We start from the raw sequence: 18,753 nt of genomic DNA, 5'->3' as shown, positions 1-18,753 counted from the left end.
TTATTAGGGTTAGTTTGTTATTTATCCATTTTGTGTATTACATCTTAGAGAATGACAATACAAAGTCAAGTTTATTCTAAAAGTTATTTAGTTTTGTTGTTTTTAATAAATAGACTTTACTAAAATGCTAATATCTGAGAGTAAAAGGGAAAAAATATGAAGGCACACCATAAAAAAAAAACCTCATAATTAAAAAGAACATGTTTGACTGTCTTGCATTTTTAATGCAAGTAAAGCTGCTGCAGCAGGAAGACACAGGGTGGGTTTTATTTTGAAAGGATCTAGTGTATGTTACTGTCAAAGTATTTAAATAAACATATAGAAACTGTTGTGATTTAATTATTGTGATATTTAAGTTACATTTATGAGTCAATGAAAAAAATATATATATATATTGTGTATTTTTTTTAGCGATAAAATGAGACTTTGTGGCTCTTGTTGGGTTCCGGTCTGTAAGAAACAACACCACATGGCTCTTTCAGTGTTAAAGGTTGCAGACCCCTGCCATAGATTAATGCATTTCTCCATAAACAATCACTAATTTCCAAGCTTCCAAACTACATCTGGAGCCATAAGTCTGGTTGTAGAGAATGATCTAAATACAAACAAAAGAGGCCATATTATCCAAAAACACTCCACTGACACCCTCCAAGAAACTTCTTTTCCAGAATCTGAGCTTCACGAGTGCTTGGCAGATATAAATCTTTACCTTTTCCTTGCAACATTTCCAAAGAATGTTTCCTCAGTCATCAGATATAATGGCCATTGGCTTCAGCCTGCAATAAAAAATAAATAAATAAATAAATTAGTCACATGTATAAAAGTCATATCTTCATTTGTTGTTTGCTTTTTGTCTACATTTATTTAACTGTGCAACATCCTCCAACACTCCCCTGCATGACTTACATGATGCTCTGCTCCAACACACCTGACTGAAATAATTGTCATTATTAGATTAGACCAGAATCCTGATCAGGACTTGAGCCAGGTGTGTTAGAACAGGAAAACCAGTTGACATGTAGAAGCTCAAGAACAATCAGACAGGAGAGGGGGATGGCCACAAGACAAAGTAAGCTTTAGTGTTGTTAGAGATGTGCGTCCTCACAAGTCCATTATGAGACACAATGATTTCTGTCCACTTCTAAAAAGCTGGTTAATGCCCCAAGTCTGAACATTCTGACTGATTTTGGTGCGATTTACCACTTCAGACAAATCCCACTGACCTTCTTCTAAAGTCCTATCAGCTGAGAGGGCTCAGTGACCCAGTAATAAAAATGGACTGTGTGTGTCTTCTCTTTAGGGCAGAAAATCAGCTCAAAACATTTAATCCTTGACTTTAATCCAGATGAAAGCCACAAATATGGCCACCACCTCTGGCATTTCAACCACTTTTCTGAGGGAGAAAAAAAGAAAAGCTTTGAAAAGAATCTCAGGACCTAATTAACCCTTTTTCTTTTGAAAGCATTTGAGTTAAAATGGTGCAGCAATGGTAAAAGGGTGAATACTTAAACAGTAGTCTCTCACTATATAGCAGTTCACATTTAGCACTTTTGCTGTTTTTTTAAGTGCAATTTTGCAGGTTTTTTTGAACAGGTCATTGTGGTGTGCATCCTGATTGGCTATAGACTACAGTCAATCAATCACCTCCATGTTGCATCTTCTTTACAGAATGCGTTCAATGTGCAGATTTTTGTTTTTATTCTACAATAGTGGACTGATTTTTATATTAAGGTTTTAACTTTGAGAGTGTAAACCAGAGAGAAAAGTGTGAAAATAGCTGTGTGAACATGTGCAAAATATTTTTAATATGACCAAAATCTGATTAGGATTGAACTGCACATGGACCACAAAACTTTATCCAGTTATAACAAATGTTTGCAAACAAACATGGCTGCTGCTTTACAGCATTCACACTACAGTGATTCTCTTTCCATATGTTTTTTAGCATGTAAAAACTCAATCACACTTTCAATAATTTTGTAATCTTTTTTAAAAAACTTTCAGCTGATTCAGGACAATACTGCTGGTACTTTTGGTATTCATAATCTTTATAGTTTTTGAAATATTGAGCAAAATATGCCCCATAGGAAATAAATGAGAAATTGCTCACATTCTTCAAAAACTTTGTGAGTTTTAAAACTTGTGAATTCTGTATATTTTCAGCTGGAGACACCATTCAAACTTTAAATAGTTCAGCGACTACTTGGTTTTTAGGGTCATTTGGAGTGTAGCTTTTATTTTTAGTAACATGCTAGCTGTTTCTGGCTAATTTAGACATTTTTCAATTTTTTTGGCTAATTTTGATTATAGCTAATATCTTTGCATTTTGCTAGCTGTTTTGGCTAATTCAGACATTTTTCAAGTTGTTCAGGCTAATTTGGAGTTTAGCTAATATTTTAACATTATTCTAGCTGCTTTGGGAAAATTAGACATTTTTCCATTTTTTTAGGATTATTTAGAATTTAGCTAATATTTTAGCATTATGCTAGCTGTTTTGGCAAAATTAGATATTTTTTCCAGTTTTATAGGATAATTTGGAGTTTAGCCAATATTTTAGCATTATGCTAGCTGTTTTGATTTTTTTTTGGCTAATATGGCATTTAGCTAATATTTTAGCAAGCTTTCTGCTTCAGCATTTTCAGCTACCAGCCTCAGCATTTTTAGCTAGCTAGTGGTTGCAGCATTTTCAGCTATCAGCACTAGCATCTTGAGCAGCCGCATTCAGCTTTTAGCATTCACACTAGCATTATCGCAGGTAATGCCTTACATCCAGCTATTATTATTATTTCTTCTTTTTTTTTTAATTTGCACATAATTTTCTAAATACGAGCTGAACTCTTTTCTTGGACACAAGATCTAAAGGAAGGGTTAAGGTTGGACGCATTTAGAATATGCATGGTAGTAATGTGTATCTTGGCTCTACTTAAAAACATGCAAAAACAGCCATTTTTTTTCTGGACACACTTGGAATTAATACAATAGTTTCCACAGTTTCACATAACTTTTCGAAGCACAGAGCTGCATTTCCCCCGACAAAAGTAAGAGTCACTGAACTCAACATCAATCATCAAAGAATCTAGCTCTATGAACTGTTATTTAGTGTCTTATGGTATATATCATGTATTTACTGTCAAAGCATTCTGTACACTGTAGTGACCTCCTTCCATGAAAGAGTTAAGCTGTGGTAAGCCTGTGGTAACACTCACATGCAACTCTTCTGTGACACTTTCTAGCTCATTTCTAAATTATAAGCAGCTTCCAACCAGTGTAACACTTTATGAACACTTGTGAACACGAAGTGTTGCACCAAAGTGTAAAGCCACTTTTTTCTTTGTGACAGAATCAGCTTATTCATGTTGATTGAGTCAGCGGTTGAAGAGTGACGGTAGTCTGGAGAACGTCAACACTGGAGCTCCTATGTTAAAGTGACACTTTATAGTTATGTTTCAACTAATCCATGCACACATTCACACACTGATGAAGGCTCAACTGCTTTACTGGTGGTAAACCAGGAGAGATGTGAAGTGTGGTGGCTTGCCCAGGGAAACTTTGACACAGGAACTGAACCTGCGATCCTTCTATCAGAGATCGACCACTCTGGGTCTGCACCACAGCCGCTCTACAGTGGCAGCTTATTGCTGCCATATGATTCCAACTGTCTAAGATATGGGACTAGTATATAATAGAAATCCTTTACTGTCATTATCCACTGGGAGTACAAACAATTCGGTCCCAGATTTTGGGGCCTTCATCACACACACACTGTCAATCTCTGCTTCATTTCTGTAGTTCAAGTTATTCCCACCACTACGGTTAAATTACTCTACAAGTGTTTTCATTGGCAGTTTTCACCTAAACTTTCCAGCCAGGAAAAGTCGGCTCAGGTCTGTGGACATAATTGGAAGAAAAATATGTGTGAGAGGTGGAGACACAAACCTGTGAGATTTTGTGCGGGAAACAGACATGACTCAGCTCATATGGTTGAATCTTTTAACCAGACTGAGTCACAACCAGGTAGCTTGGAACAGTTAGGAACTATTGACTGTAAAAAGAGATCTAACTGCAAACACATGTTGCCAAGTGGCAATGAAGTGGAGGGAATGCGGGTAAATGGATCAGAGGAATTTGGGAAGTAGCAGGGATATTTTATGGATAGGAATGATTATATACTGTAGAGATAGAAGAGGTTAAGGGGTCAGTGAATGTGAAAGAGTCTCATCTTACTTTTTGACTGAGATCAACTATGTAAGGAAACCAATCAAAAAGTATGTTTTCAAAATAAAGTAGGTCCAAGAAACATTCTGAGCCCATACAGGGTTAAATCTTTAAATGAGTGTCAAGACTGAACACCAACAAGCAAAGCAGCTTAACTAAAGGCAGTGTTTCTTTCTTTAGTCACATAGGTTCATTTTTGCTCCATTGTTTCAGACAAAAAGGTCCCATAAGTAAACTAACATTAAGGATCGTCTGGTTTCGTTGTTTTAGCTTTGTCTGTTTTGTATTGGTGTCTTGTTTGTTTTCGTGGTACACACCCTGCTTTTTGTCTTAGTCCTGTGTTTGATTTGTTGTTTTTTTGTTTGTTCTTGTGTCTTGCTTTTTTAGTGTGTTAAGTGTTTTACAGCTAGCCTCTGTTACCGTAAAACAGCCCCATTCCAATCATTATCATAATTCAAAAAAACACTTGTAATGATTATACATTTATTAGATAATATTTTAGTAAAAAGAAAAAAAAAGTGTCATTTTCTATTACATAGTTTCTGCAGTTCATTAGAATTTTACTTCTGAGTTGTGGCCGGGACTGTTGGCGGAGAGCAAACCCCACTCCCCATCTCTGTTATTGAGAGCTCTCTGTTTACAAACTCTCCTGCTAGCTTACAGCCCTCACACTCCCAACTGGACATTACTAGTGCAACAAAAAAACAGCAAGCAATATTGGAGCTATCCAGACGTACAGTTTTGAGCCAGATACCTGCTCAGACAAGGAAAACAAAGACGTACGAGGATCTATTTATCTACAAGGGGTGGCTGTGGTGCAGCAGTAGAGCAATTGACTCCTGATCAGAAGATTTGGGGTTTGATTCCCGCCTTGTCTTTGGGCAAGACACATTGAACCCCAAATTGTCTCTGGTGGAAGGTTGGCACCAGTGTTCACCAGCAGAGCCACAACCACCAGTGTGTGAATAGGTGAAAGGCGGTGAATAAGAAAGGTTTTATACAAGTATACGTCATTTACAAGTGCATTAAATGGAATGGAGCAAGAAGCTTGTGATCCAGTGTATTTCTAAATAACAAATACACTATTTTTCAAATACATTTTTCCCTCTGCTCTTATTTCACAATGATATTTAAAAAGAAATATTCAGAAAGGCAATGTTTTCTTTGTATATTTCCTCCATCATCAGAAAAAATGCCACAAGATCATGTTAACCCTTGTGCTCACTTATGGGGTCCAGATGACCTGACCCTCATATTGATGACAAAAGTGGACAGGATTTTGTGTCTGCCACAAACACCAGTGAAGTTCAAAAATCTTTGAAAAAAATTTCAGCCTGGTGGGGGGTCCAGATGACCCCACTTTTAATGTAAACATTCCTAGGATAGCACAAGGGTTAAAAACATCAAAAACACCATTTTCATCAGAGTGGCTCTTTAACTAACCCACTTGGATTCAATGACATTATTTCCTCCTAAAATAAGAAGCTTTTCTGTTTTCTTAGCCCACTTGCCTGATCTTACTGTTAAGTTGAAGTCCCATTCGTTGCCACACACCTGAGTGTGTGAAATTAGTTCTTCGTGTTTGCTCCATCCCCTGGGGGAGTGGTGAGCTGCAGACACAGCCTCGTTTAGAAACCATTTGATGGTTTAAACCCCTCCCATACCAACCCCTCAAGGCTAAATTCCAAACAGGGAGACACTGCGTAACATTTTTAGAGTCTTTGGTATGATTCGACTGTGAATTTGAACTCACAATCTTCCAGTCTCAGGGCACTCAACCACAAGCCCACTGAGCTAGCTAACATGAGACTGTTACTCCATCAGCCTTCTTTTTATGGGCTAAATACTCTAGGGGTGTAGGGTGATATATCCCAATATTTTGTTTGGTGATACTTGTATTTAAAATGTTTACATGGCAATATTTGATGACTTATTTATGAGCATACTTAAGCCTCTTACTTTTGTTTTCCACTTAAACTCCTGACCACTAGTTGGCAGCACTGTAAACTCAAAACTAACATTTGTGGGTAAAAGCATCTTGCACATGAGTACAGTTGCACTACTTGATGTTGTGATCATTAAATAAAATAAATGTTACCATTTTATTACAATGAAAGATGTAATGATATTCAGGTAGAGCTTTTTCCTTAGTCTTAAAAATGTTTTTCAAATTTTTCCAGTTCAGTCTTGGGATATATCGCGATACATATCATTCCATGAGTCATGTATCAGGAAAAGTATCATATTGCCAGACTCTTGCCAATACACACCCCTTCTAAATACTCTTTAACATTTGTTTTCTTAAGTGTTTTCAGCTTTTATGGCACTAACTTTTTATTCTCCTGCCTGATCAGCTCGGTGTGGCATTTTATTTGAGAAGGAATAGGGAAGGAAGTATAGAGTTAGTTTTACGAGGAATACTGACTAATGATTGCTTTAGTCATAAAGATCTCTGTGGTAGCCAAGTTCCAACTGAGGCTTCCATTTTATGCATTTTCGACCATTAAAAAAGTATAGGAACTTTTTCTTGATCTTGGTTTTAATGAAAGTATAAATCGTTCCTGCGTCATAATCTAATTCTCATTTGTTTTATTTTTCTTTCTCTCACTTTCTGACTATGAGTGACCTCTCTTCTTTAGAACTCAGTCTGGACTTCCAGCAAAAACTATGACTCAAACTGAAAGCACACAATGAAACAGCTACTGTTCTTGTTTTCATAGCAAATATTTGTATATCATCCCCGACTTAACTTCAGAACCCAGTTAAACTGAAGATAAAAATAATATACAGCATACAGTAAATACCACAAGATTAGTTCAAGCATTGTTTTTAACTCATTTGAGATTTCCCATTGTTACATGAAGACTGAGTAAAGATTTGTTTTATCATAATCAAGGGCAACAGTAAAAAAAAAGGAATGGTACATGTGCTACACCTATGTAAACATTTGTTTTATTAACAACAACACCTGTCCAATTTCACACCAACTTAGATCTTGAGATGTAACAAAATACCAAATAATGTTGGCGCCAAAGTTTACTTTGGAACACAGACAGAAATAAAGGTTTCTTTACTTAACTGTGCACATATAATAGATTTTTTACTGATACAACTTCTCAAGACACCTTAGAAACATGATCTTTATCATATATAAACAGTTATTGTAAAAGTTGTCTAGAAATATTCTATAAGCAGTGGTAAAAAGATCTGTTCTGTTAGTAAACAGTAGAATAGCAACACTAAATAAAGACAGTAATGTTCCAGCATTTCAAAAGACTCCAACATCAATCGCAACAATGTCAGGTGGGAGTCTTGTCGGGAGTACGGTGGCCCTGAAGTGCAAATCGCACCAATAAATCAAATCCTTCAACAGAAAAATATATTAAAGTTTACAACAATTAAAGAAGCAAAACAAAAAATAAAAAGACAACATCACATTTTAGAAATCAAAACAAAATTTTAGAAATCTGTCATTTCCAGAAATCAAAATAAATTGTTAAAAAATGAATAAGAATAAGAAACCAGAAAAAGTAGGTTCTATGGGATATCTCTGATTGGATGACGCTTGTCCATCTTTTCAACTGAAAGTTTTAGGGCGTGAAGCGATAATTTATATGCTCCATAATAACATTTTTATTAGCATGCGAACATCAGGGACACATTCGAAAAACTCAAATGTAAAAACCTAAATGAAACATCATCATCCAGTCAAGGATGTCTCATAATATCTAAATTTTCCTGTTTCTTTTTGTGTTTTGTGTTTTAACATTTCTGAAATGTAGCTTTGTTTTCAAAAATGTATGTTTTAGAAAAAAATATGTATACCTACACACACACATATATGTGTATATATATATATATATATATATATAAATATATATATATATATTCCTTTTTTTTGCATTGAGTGATTTGTTGGTGTTATTCGCATGTCAGCTACACTCCCTCAGTCAATCAAACTGACGCAGCAAATTGCACAAGAGAAGACAGATGAGGCAACACTTCCTCTGGAGTATGTCAGGAGGCACCCTGCTGTTACAATCTAGCATTACACACCTGACTCAGGTATAAATATTGCGTAACTTTGCATGTGTTTATCATTTTTGAAAAGACACCATCTCTGATATTAGAAATCTTCAATCATCGCAAAACATGTTCACTTCCAGTCCCTAGTTCAACAATGGTGCAACACACTGGGAATGTAAAGTATTTGATTGTTCAGCAATGACATATTGAATGGGGTACATGATAATATCCTTCTGTGAACTGTGGACTTTTTTTCCAACTATTTATAAAGCGCATCTTCAATGAGGAAAAAAAAGTGATTTCAATAATTCTGTTGAGAAATGTTTTATATTATATCATAAATATATATATATTAGGGCTGTGAAGTTAATGCGTTAAACTATGCGATTAATCAGAAAGAATTGACTCATTAATATTTATTAACGCCTTTAGGCGTCCTGTGAGATCAGCGTATTAAATTCCATCTAAAATAAACTCAAACTTTCTAAATATTCATATGTGATTGAGATTTTATTAAATAATAGAGATGATATTGTATTTATTTGTAGTTTTTGGACAAAAACAATTTTTTAATAAATAACGCGGAAGATAAACGTCAATCTGATCGCTGTTATGCAGAGCTCTACATAACCAAGCGAAACAGAGCTGCATGCCATTAGAAATCCAAAAATGAGGAAACCGATTATTATTTTATTTTGGGATGGGGACCGACATTAATTTTCTAAAACAACGAGCACCAATGTTGTCTAAAAATTGCAGAAACTCTGGTTCACCACGAAACTCCCGCTCGCTGACATCGCGGAAAGCGAGAAGTTCAGAATGGACAGACATGCCTCCACCTGAGAGCAGATTCCAGCTGAGCCCACCTGAAATCCAAGTGGATCAAATTTCTCCCAGAAACCTTTTTTTTTCAAACGCTTAACAAGGAACATTTATCTGAAAAAAGAAAAAGTTGAAAAAAAGGGAAAAAATAGAATTCCAGGAAAATGGACAGCTGTGCTCTCAGGAGAGAAATTCTTCATTTTTGGACTGCCTGGTAGATGAAGTCACACAGGCAGACCAAAGTACATATAAGAAAAGTACCATTATGGAGCTGTGAGGTCTATGATGTTACTCTATCAACAGAAATATTTGTTGCCCAAAGGAATCTGTGACTTTCACCTGGATTTTTTTTGTATTTATATTCAAAAACATCTTGATTGGTTTGTTGAGAAATGTTACTCTTTTTATTTTTAATAAAATTACACCTAAAACTTTCATTCTATGTTGTAAAAACAGTTCATTGAACATTTTTGGGGTTTCCACCGCAAAATGAATCCCATTTTTATAAAAATAATTTTCTTTTTTTGGACTATTTTATGTCTTCTGTGTGAATACAAGTAAAAATGACAAAATAAAGGTAGTGTCACATAGGAGAGGTTGTGCTGATTACAATAATACCAAATAACTGAGCAAATTTGAAAGTAGATAAAAACTGTTTTGAGCCAGAGGTTCCAAAGGGTAAAAATAAACATTTTATATGTAAATTTTTCTGTGTGATTTCATTTGTGATTGTTTGCAGATAATAAGAGATTGGCAAATACTGTAACTATGTATATATATATATGTATGTATGTATACAATAAATTATTGATAGATGGATGGATACTTTATTGATCCCAAGGGAAATTGGTGATAAATACAAAATATATTATATATACACAAAATCTACATATTTTTTAATGAATAATAAAACTAGAATGTCATTCTGATTAAATAGTAAATTGCTAAAATGCACTCACAAATCGTTGGCCAAATTGTATTTAGAATTTTTGATTGACAAAAATACAGAATATTTCTTCAGAATTGACTTGCAGTTTCAGATATTGGCATAAAAATACTTCATGTGACCGTGAGAACCATTTCTTAGGGCGAGCTGTAAAGTGGGAATAATCAGCAGACCGTGAACTAAAGATGTCACAGGTTGGAGAGAGTGGGGTTAACCATTCTTAAGAAAGAAATTAGCCAGTTAAAGATTTAACTTAGGCCAGCCCTTACATGTCATGGTTTGTGAAACAAAGTGAGCGATTTATCCAAAAACTCTCTGAAAGGATCTAAATACTCTCAAATGAAAGTAGTTCATTCATGTGGATCACTTTAGGGCTCTATTGTAACATCAGCCCTTTTCTTGTCAAGAATGACAGCGGTCTGCTGAGAAGTCTCGTATCTCCTTTCTAGAGGCAATCTAAGGAAGACAATAAAACTACGATTCCTGGTGGAAACCTCTCTTCAGGGAAGTCAAAGCTCAGGGACGCCTCCTTCAGCAGTCAGCTGCTCCACCCGCGCCGTGTGAGGGATCCCAACCACGTCCTTCCTTCCTACTGCTGTGAGGCCATAAAACCAAGCCCAATCCCAGAGGACCGCACACACATTTTTTGCAAAGTTGATGTTTTTCTCAGCCCATTAAAGACCAACTCCGAGGAAAGATGTTTTTGGATGTTTTTAACAGGTTCTTGTGACATTTTTCTCAGCATGGAGGGTATATTTAAAGAAAAATTTAGTTACAAATAGCATTTTGTGTTTCTCTATTTATATTGTTGTGAATCCGGAGCAGACAAAACATTTGAAAAAGAGCTTATTTGTTACATAAAAAAAATACGATGGTTGGGCCACAAGCTCCCTGCTCTCCTCCATTCTGATGAACATGTGAATGGCTCCATGAATGACTCCGATATTGATTGCCTGAGCTGGCATTGTTTTCGTTAGGTTGGGTTTGTAAAATGCTTTAAGTCAGCAGGAGAGCATGTGAACAAAAGGATAATGTTTGCAGAATTACTCTGATGCAACTCAGAGGCAAATTGCTTTAAAGTCCCACTCCAACTACACTTTTATCTATTGTTCATCTTTAGGGATGTAATGATTCTTCTTGAATCGTTAAAAAAACGATTCAAACTCATCAACATGTTAATCATTGTAGAAAATAAAAAAATTGGTTTGTCATGGCCTGTGACTAAATTTTGCACGCCTGTGTGAATGGGGGTGCACCTGTGTGTGAACACCTTCAGTGTATGAAGCGGACTGGCTGCATGCTCTCAGCTGTGCTCCCTTCCTAGGAAATTTTCACAGCTCCTTCAGAATCAAAAGTTTTACATAAGTCAGTCCCTCCAGGATTTCGCGATGTTGCAATGGCAACTATTAATTCAAATTCAAGCAAAGCTGAGATTTTTTTGCTCACTCTGCAACTTTACATTTTCATCAAAACTTTACTGCTTTTCTTTTTTATTAACTCTCTTTAGCCCACCTTGTCTTTTTTTTTCTCTGCAAGCTGCGCATGAATGGTCATTTGCACTGAGTGTGCGATTGCGCACCTGGGCAGTCACATGTGGAACACAACAGGAAGAGAGTATGAAAGGATTGGTGATCGTTTCAGTATAATTGTTTATTTGCTTTGAATCCTGTCAGTAGGAAAACAGACAGTTGATTATGAGGCCAGATCCGTCTCATAATTATTTCTGAATTATGAGATAGATCAGGCTTGATGTAGAGGTCAAACAGAAAACTTACTTGGCCTTAAAATACCTTTAATTCATTGTGTTGAGAAGAAAAAAAAATTGGAAAAAATTGAAATCGTCACTTGCAAACTGCGAATTTAATCGAATCGTGGCTTGACTGAATAGTTACATGCTGGTTTCATACTGTAAAATCCAACAATAATCAACAAAATACTCAGAAATACAGTTTTAATCTTAAATTATTTCCTATGTGTCCTCCATCATGAGAAAAATGCTACAAAATCATGTTAAAAACACTATTTTTACTGGAGTGGGTCTTTAAATTGTTTTGCTGTCTCATTCACCTACACACATTCACACTCACACACTGATGGCACCTCCTCTGTTGAACACTGGCGCTAACACCACCATGAGCAATGTGCGGTTCAGTTACTGCCAAGGACACGACACATGGACTGTGGTGGAAAAATGTTGAATCCAATGGAAGAGCAGACACACTTTAGGATTCACACAAGTGTTTAATAATCAGGATAATACACGCGGTGCATGCGAGCGTGTAGGGAAGCTCTTTCATAGACGAAATGACAAGATACAAGGGTTTTTATAGGGCTCCTCCTCTGTCTCGGGGTCAACTGGTTATCAATGTCTTAACAGAACCTGCATTTATCTCAGGGTCAACAGAAGCCTCTGCGTCCTGCATTTGACTCGGGATCAACGTGTTATCTTTGTCTTAACATTGAACACTCCCTACGTTGGAATTCTAACGAACTGCAGGCTGTTTTAGGTATCTGAGAATACATTCAGAGGCGTTAATGAGCCCTCTAGGTTCATTCAAAGGTTACACAGCTTCACTGAAAGGTTTCATATAAGAATAAAATGGAATTAAAATGTAATCAAAAATATTCTCTTACAGGACGGGCAAAGCAGGAACCGAAAGTAAGACCTTCCGGTCAGAGGTGGAACCCTGCACCCCTGCACCTATAGTAGAATAGCTCCTACTATAACTTGTTGAGGGAAAAAGAAACTAATGACAAAGCGAACTGCAGATTAGTTCATCCCCTGATTCTCTTTTCCTTAGAAAGACATAATCACTATGGGAACCTCTGGACTCGTTTCCTCATTTTCTGGCACTAGTTTGTGTTTCTCCAAACAAAAGGGAGGGAACATCCTACCATTTAGTACATGACAAGTAAAGGTCTTCCAGCCTTCTAACTTGAGACATCTGACAGTCACAATCATCTTGTTTCATATAGTCCAACTATAAATAGAAGAGCTTTTCTGCTAAGGATTAATAATCAACAACCCGTTAAGTTATGAGACTGATAGATAGCAACTGTCTTGATTTGTGGTTACCTTTTAACAGGATTCCACCGGTAATGCAGTCGATCATAAAAGATGAATCCTTCATCACTGCCAGGCTGAAAAGGCAAGTGTGGAGCTGTAAACCTATGTGCCATTGTGATCAAATGTAAACAAGTAGGCCTAATCAGAATTGCTTCACTACCTTCCTTTGTTCTCCAACTGTTGGGGCATTTGAAGCTGTAGTGATTCCCGAGAGGGTTTTAGTTAAGGAGGAGATGTAGGGACCTATAGGGCTATCCCTCCATTTGTAGGGTGATGTAATCTGCTTGTGGCACGGAGGAGAAACTCATTTCCTCATGTGGGTGTGCTCAGAAGCAAAGAAGTTTATATTTAAATAATGAGACACTTACACTACTTTTTTATTTTTGAATGACTTCTACAAGTTGTAAAGCCAATGTTGGTATGTGTTTTCTGAGCGCTGGCAGCTCTGGGCTATCATACATGACCTGTGGCTTTTGATGAAGTCATCAAACAGTAACGTCTGAATTTGAAGACATTGGCTGTGTCTGAATTCCTTCACTACAATGTAGTGCACTACATATATTGTGATGTCCAAATTTGCGGCTATGTCCAAATTCCAACCCTAATTCCTAACTACTAAATCTATTTAGTGCAGGGCTATCTAGTTCCCTGGATTAAAAAAAAAATTGGACACCATGATCACTACTTTTCTTTCTTTTTTCTAAATTCCGGATATGACGTCACCAATTTCACGAAGTGAAAATCCAATCAATGCGGCCATTTCACCACGTCTATTTGTGACTCCACTGTGTGCTGATGATGAAGATGTGGATAGTTTATTAAAAAATTACATTTAAACTTTAAATTTTTTCCCAAAAATTGTTCGACCACAATGCATTGTGGTCTATATTTGTTATTGTGGTGAGCATCGATCTACACTAGTTTTTTGCAAAGAATTCTAGGAAATTTCAAGGGACACTCGATTTTGGAATTGTGGATTAGGACAGCACTACAAAATGACGAACACACTAGATAGTACAATATAGAGAGAGTAGGGAAGGAATTCAGACATAGCCAATAATCCCAAAATCAAATGTCCTTGAAATTTCCCAGAAGTCTCTAAGAGAAACCAGTGTGCATCAATGCTCACTAGACTGGTGAATATAGACCGCAATGCAATGCCTTTAAACAAGTTTGGTGAATAAAAAAATATTTAATTTTTTTCTTTTTTTTTATAAATATCCACATTTTCTTTCCATAACTTTCCACTTGGAGGGATAAATGCAGGGATAGGGAGAAGCTGATTCAGACGTAAAGTTTACCCGTTACATGTCCATATTTCACCATATTATTATTATTTCAAAACTAAACCACAAAGTGCACTGTGTGCTTTACTCTATTTGGTTTGCTTTTTGCTTTTTATACTTAAAATAATAAAAATAAATAATTTTAAATAAATGATTAACTTAATAAATAATTTTAAAAATCCAAAAATAAATAGGGCTGGGTTGATAAAATCGATTTATCAATTTGAATTGATTTAAGCTTAACAGATCAATAATCGATTCATTAAATATAGAACAATTTAGCACATAAAGCTAAAGTCCACTAGCTTGATGCTAACATTTAATGGAATTTTCCATCTGACGGCTAATGCTAACGCTCATTCGACCTAAAAATACATTAATGACTAAATGAGCATCTTAATAAACTCACAGGCATGAACTTTTCCAAACTCTTTTAAGTAAAAATTTTTTAAAGTAACCATTTGTGGTCTGAAGCACAGTTTTTTTGCTCATACTTTCTTCTTCTTCTAGAATAAGGTGTAATGCTGTGGTGCATTCCCCACCTAGTTCCAAACTGAAACGTCCTCCAGGAGAAGCAGAACAATGTTTACAATATTAAAAATCTGAATATTTTTGTTAGAGCTTCTCCTTTTGAGAAACACTGTATGATATTAACAATCTCATTATTTCACTAATACATTTTACAGTATTTGAACTGTATCAGATTAATATAAATATATTAAAAACATATACTAGATAATTAATGTAGTTCTAAACAAATGTGTCTAAATGTGTAAACTCAAAATTGAATTGAATTGGTTGAAATAATTGAAAAAAATCAGAATCGAATCGATCCAGACTTTTGTGAATTGAATTGAATCATTGGAAATTATTATCAACACTCAGCCTTAAAAATAAATTTAAAAAACAGTACACAGCTTCAAAGCAAACATTAACTTATGAAAGTGATCTGCACTTTCCCCCTCAACTGATAAAAAATTCAAGACAAACATTTGAAAAATATATTTGAACGACATTTGAAAAAAAATGGGGGGAAAAAACTGAAAATGTGCCTAAAAATGGTAAATATGCATTTTTTACAAATAACAAACATCCTCAGGATCAATATTAATAGAATCATGGACATTTTGTATCAAGGATAAACTCAACCTGTCTTCCATATTTTAGTAAATTGATATCATGCTTATTCTAAGCATGACATTTATAGGTCACAGTAAGTTAGACTCATGACCTAAATTTTATGTGGAAAAAAGACCTGAGTGTGTCTCCGCTCCGGCAGCTGCTCATGGAAAAGATCGTCAGTGAGATAAAAGTGAGCAACCTGTTGTCTCCGTAATTCATTTTAGTTTAGAATTTTTAGCATAGTCCAAAAATGTTTAATTAAACCCGAAATTAATAGACCAAATAGTTAAAATGCTTATTTAAATCTAACAATGAGGGGCCAAATCAACAATCAAATCGACAGCCCGTTTTATGTTCTATTAAATGATTATTCCGAGTCGTAAAATTATAATTCAACTTTCCCTTATTTCATCATTGCTCCACAGTACTGATAAGCTGCTTTCGCAATTCACAAACACATTTTGCAGAGTCAGATGTCAACAAACTGAATTCAGAAAGTCTTATTTCATATTTCCTAATTTTCCAAAGATGAACCCAAATTCCCCGTTTTTTGTGAATGTTTTAAAAAGTCCTGGTAATAATTCTGCAGCATTAGAATGTGACAGTTTTTGGATAAAGTTGGTCCACCAGTAAGATTTCTAAGAAAAACAGTACAAGGTCCAGCTGCTGTAATGACAGTGCCACATCACAGTCCAACAAAGTTTTCAGTTTGGAACTTTGCAGGAGCTTCAAAAAGCTTCAGATTGTGTCACACCCGGTTTGGAATATTCCATAATCTGGATGCTTTATATGTTCAGTATGAGCTGCTCATCCAGCTTTCAGAACTAACTGCAACTGTCACCTGATTAAGTTTTACGCAATCTTGTTTCTGTGGAAATGTTGCTTCCCCCTTTTTTTTTTTTTTTTTTTTTTTTTACAACTAATAAGATTGTTTTTATGATTTCAAAACATCTCCAAATAATCTCAAAAGGAAGAAAAAATACAAATCTATAGGTTTCTATTAGCTTTTTTAAACTTTAATCCCTGAATGTATTTATGTTAATGAGAAAATCAGACTTTAACTGAGGGGTCCCGTGCGTAAAACTCCCTTTTTGCCAGTCATTCTGTACTCCAAAGATGACAGAAAATCCAACAGCTGCTCCCCTTCATCCATGTTCGTCCTGATCGCCATGTCTCTGCCCTTTCATCCCTCACTCCAACAGCAGGACTAAACAGTCATCCCACCCAAAAGTCCAGGAGAGGAAAAACGCATCATGACTCTAACTGATCATCTTTGGTTCTTGTCCCTGAAAAGTCTGCGCAACGTGCGTAGGGCGCGAGCTTTCCCCCCGCGCGCCTGACCGCTTCCAGCAGCCTCACTTACCAGCAGAGCGGCCGGACAGATGAGGTCCATGGAGGGGCCCGCTCTCACAACACGCTCCGCGTTGCTTTTGAGGACGTTGAACCGTGTGAGAAAGTAGGAAATGCGTGCGCGCGCAGCCCACAGCCCAACCACAGAGATGAAGAAGACGACATCAGATGGTTCCAGCAGCAGAGACCACATCCGCGCACGCAGAGAACAACCTCTATGACTTCTATAACGGTCTACGGGCGGGCGGGCGCGAGCGAGGACAGGAACGCATGCGCTGGATTTGGGAGCCGGAGAGGAGAGCCGAACTCCCGGAGCTGAAAACGGGCATCAAGTCTGAACTCGACGCTGATGGCGAAAGAGAACAGATTATCCTAAATGATCCCAGAGAGCTTCAGGCTTATATGTGCAACGTTTCACCAATCCGCCTTAATCCGCCTGGATATTTACCCAGCAGGGAATAACATCTGCAGAAATATTCACGTCTGTCCAGCATTTATTTATTTAACTATTTATTTTTGTTTGTCTAAGTTCGAGCTCAGTATTTAACTTTCTTTTGTTTTAATTGCTTGAAATAAATCAAATTCTTCATTAATTCCGTTCATTAGTTTATCTAAACTGGCTTAATCTCTGTAAACTTTCTGCTGCTTTTACTTCCTTTGGTTTTATTCTGAGTGCGCAAAAATGTGAAAAGTGACTTCCGGTGTTTGGATTTAGAACGGCGAAGCTGACAGCTGAACGCTCTTCAACACAATTTTACACAAATAGAGCAAATCCTACCAGTTTCAACAGAAAAATGTATAATTATTTAATGAATGGTCTGTTGAACTGTATTTTCATTTCCTGTCTTAGATGGTTCACAAATCAAAATACAAATTTGAATAATCCTTCAATATTTAAAGCCCCCTCCGATGAAAATCAAGTTTCTTGAGTTTTTATCATCTCTGTATGGCATTTTTCTTATGAAAGAGAACAAATGTAATCAGAAATCATTTCACTTTTACGTTTCCGAGTATTTCTCCTTTTAAATCAATCAAACTGTCTTGGACAGACTCTGTTTGAATGAATGATCTTCTTTCCATCAACAGCTCTGCTGCACATGCACTAAACCCTCATCTGTTCCTAGTGTCTAGTTCAGGTTCTGGAGAAGAGAAGATGGTATCTTCACATTGACTGCAGTCAAATGAGCCGCCGTTCACATTTCTGTGGTCAAATCAGCATCACTGGATTTTTGGTGTGAGTTTCATCCAATACTTACGGTAGCAGGACTGAGAACGCTGGAAAATCTCCACCAGACTCCACGGAGCTTCTTGATGTGACCACGGAAATGTGAACACCCCCCCACCTTTCATTTGAGCAAATATTATTCTACTGGGTTCTATTTTGCTTGATGTTACTTGTACGGGTTTTGGGTGCGATCAAGCAGAAAAACTGATGGAAATTCATGTTGGCCATTCATAATAGGCGCAGCCAAGATGCACATTGCTGCATGCGTGTTTTAACTGCGCCCAAGGCTAAATTTTGTTGTTGTTGTAAGAGGTGTTTGTTGTTTTCTGGATATTTCGGGACAGTATTTTTTTTTCTTCTGCTCCTGATTCATAAATGTAAAATTTGAATAAAGAAGTACTCAGAAATGCAACTTTAATCTTAATTTCCTTTATACAGGTCCTCCATCAAGGGAAAAAATACCACAAAAACATGTTGAAAACACCAAAAAACTTAAATCTTCAATGGAGTGGGACTCTAACTGCAGTGGATATACTGTTGGATGTTTTTCCTAGCTCTGAGGCCGGGCAGATTCAGACACATCCAAATATCTTGTGCAAAAGCAAGATATTCGCCTGTGGGTTCAACCTGAAAGTGTGTTTGCTCAAACATAGGTTACTTTGACATTGGTGAGCTAATTTGGAGAATTTGGGCC

General features: G+C 36.4%; 1 protein-coding gene across 3 annotated transcripts in view; it reads right to left on the bottom strand.

Annotated features, from left to right (window-relative positions):
* Nucleotides 1–17,313, bottom strand: part of LOC112149446 (CMP-N-acetylneuraminate-beta-galactosamide-alpha-2,3-sialyltransferase 4) — a 30,914-nt gene extending 13,601 nt beyond the window's left edge. The window contains exons 1-2 of one of the 3 annotated variants that reach the window (XM_024277136.2): nucleotides 16,848–17,313; nucleotides 710–776 (exon numbers count right to left, since the gene is read on the bottom strand). In XM_024277136.2, the coding sequence (XP_024132904.1) occupies nucleotides 710–725 (16 nt within the window). In that variant the 5' untranslated portion in view covers nucleotides 726–776; nucleotides 16,848–17,313. Of the gene's footprint in view, nucleotides 1–709; nucleotides 777–858; nucleotides 1,030–16,847 lie in introns of those variants that run through there. The other 2 variants (XM_024277137.2, XM_024277135.2) reach the window with 2 other exon arrangements.
* Between the last annotated feature and the right edge of the window lie 1,440 nt (nucleotides 17,314–18,753).

Source organism: Oryzias melastigma, linkage group LG13 (assembly GCF_002922805.2).
Source record: "Oryzias melastigma strain HK-1 linkage group LG13, ASM292280v2, whole genome shotgun sequence".
Classification (NCBI taxonomy): Eukaryota; Metazoa; Chordata; class Actinopteri; order Beloniformes; family Adrianichthyidae; genus Oryzias; species Oryzias melastigma.
The sequence above is the reverse complement of the archived record's forward strand: the minus strand, read 5'-3'. Positions and strand labels throughout refer to the sequence as shown.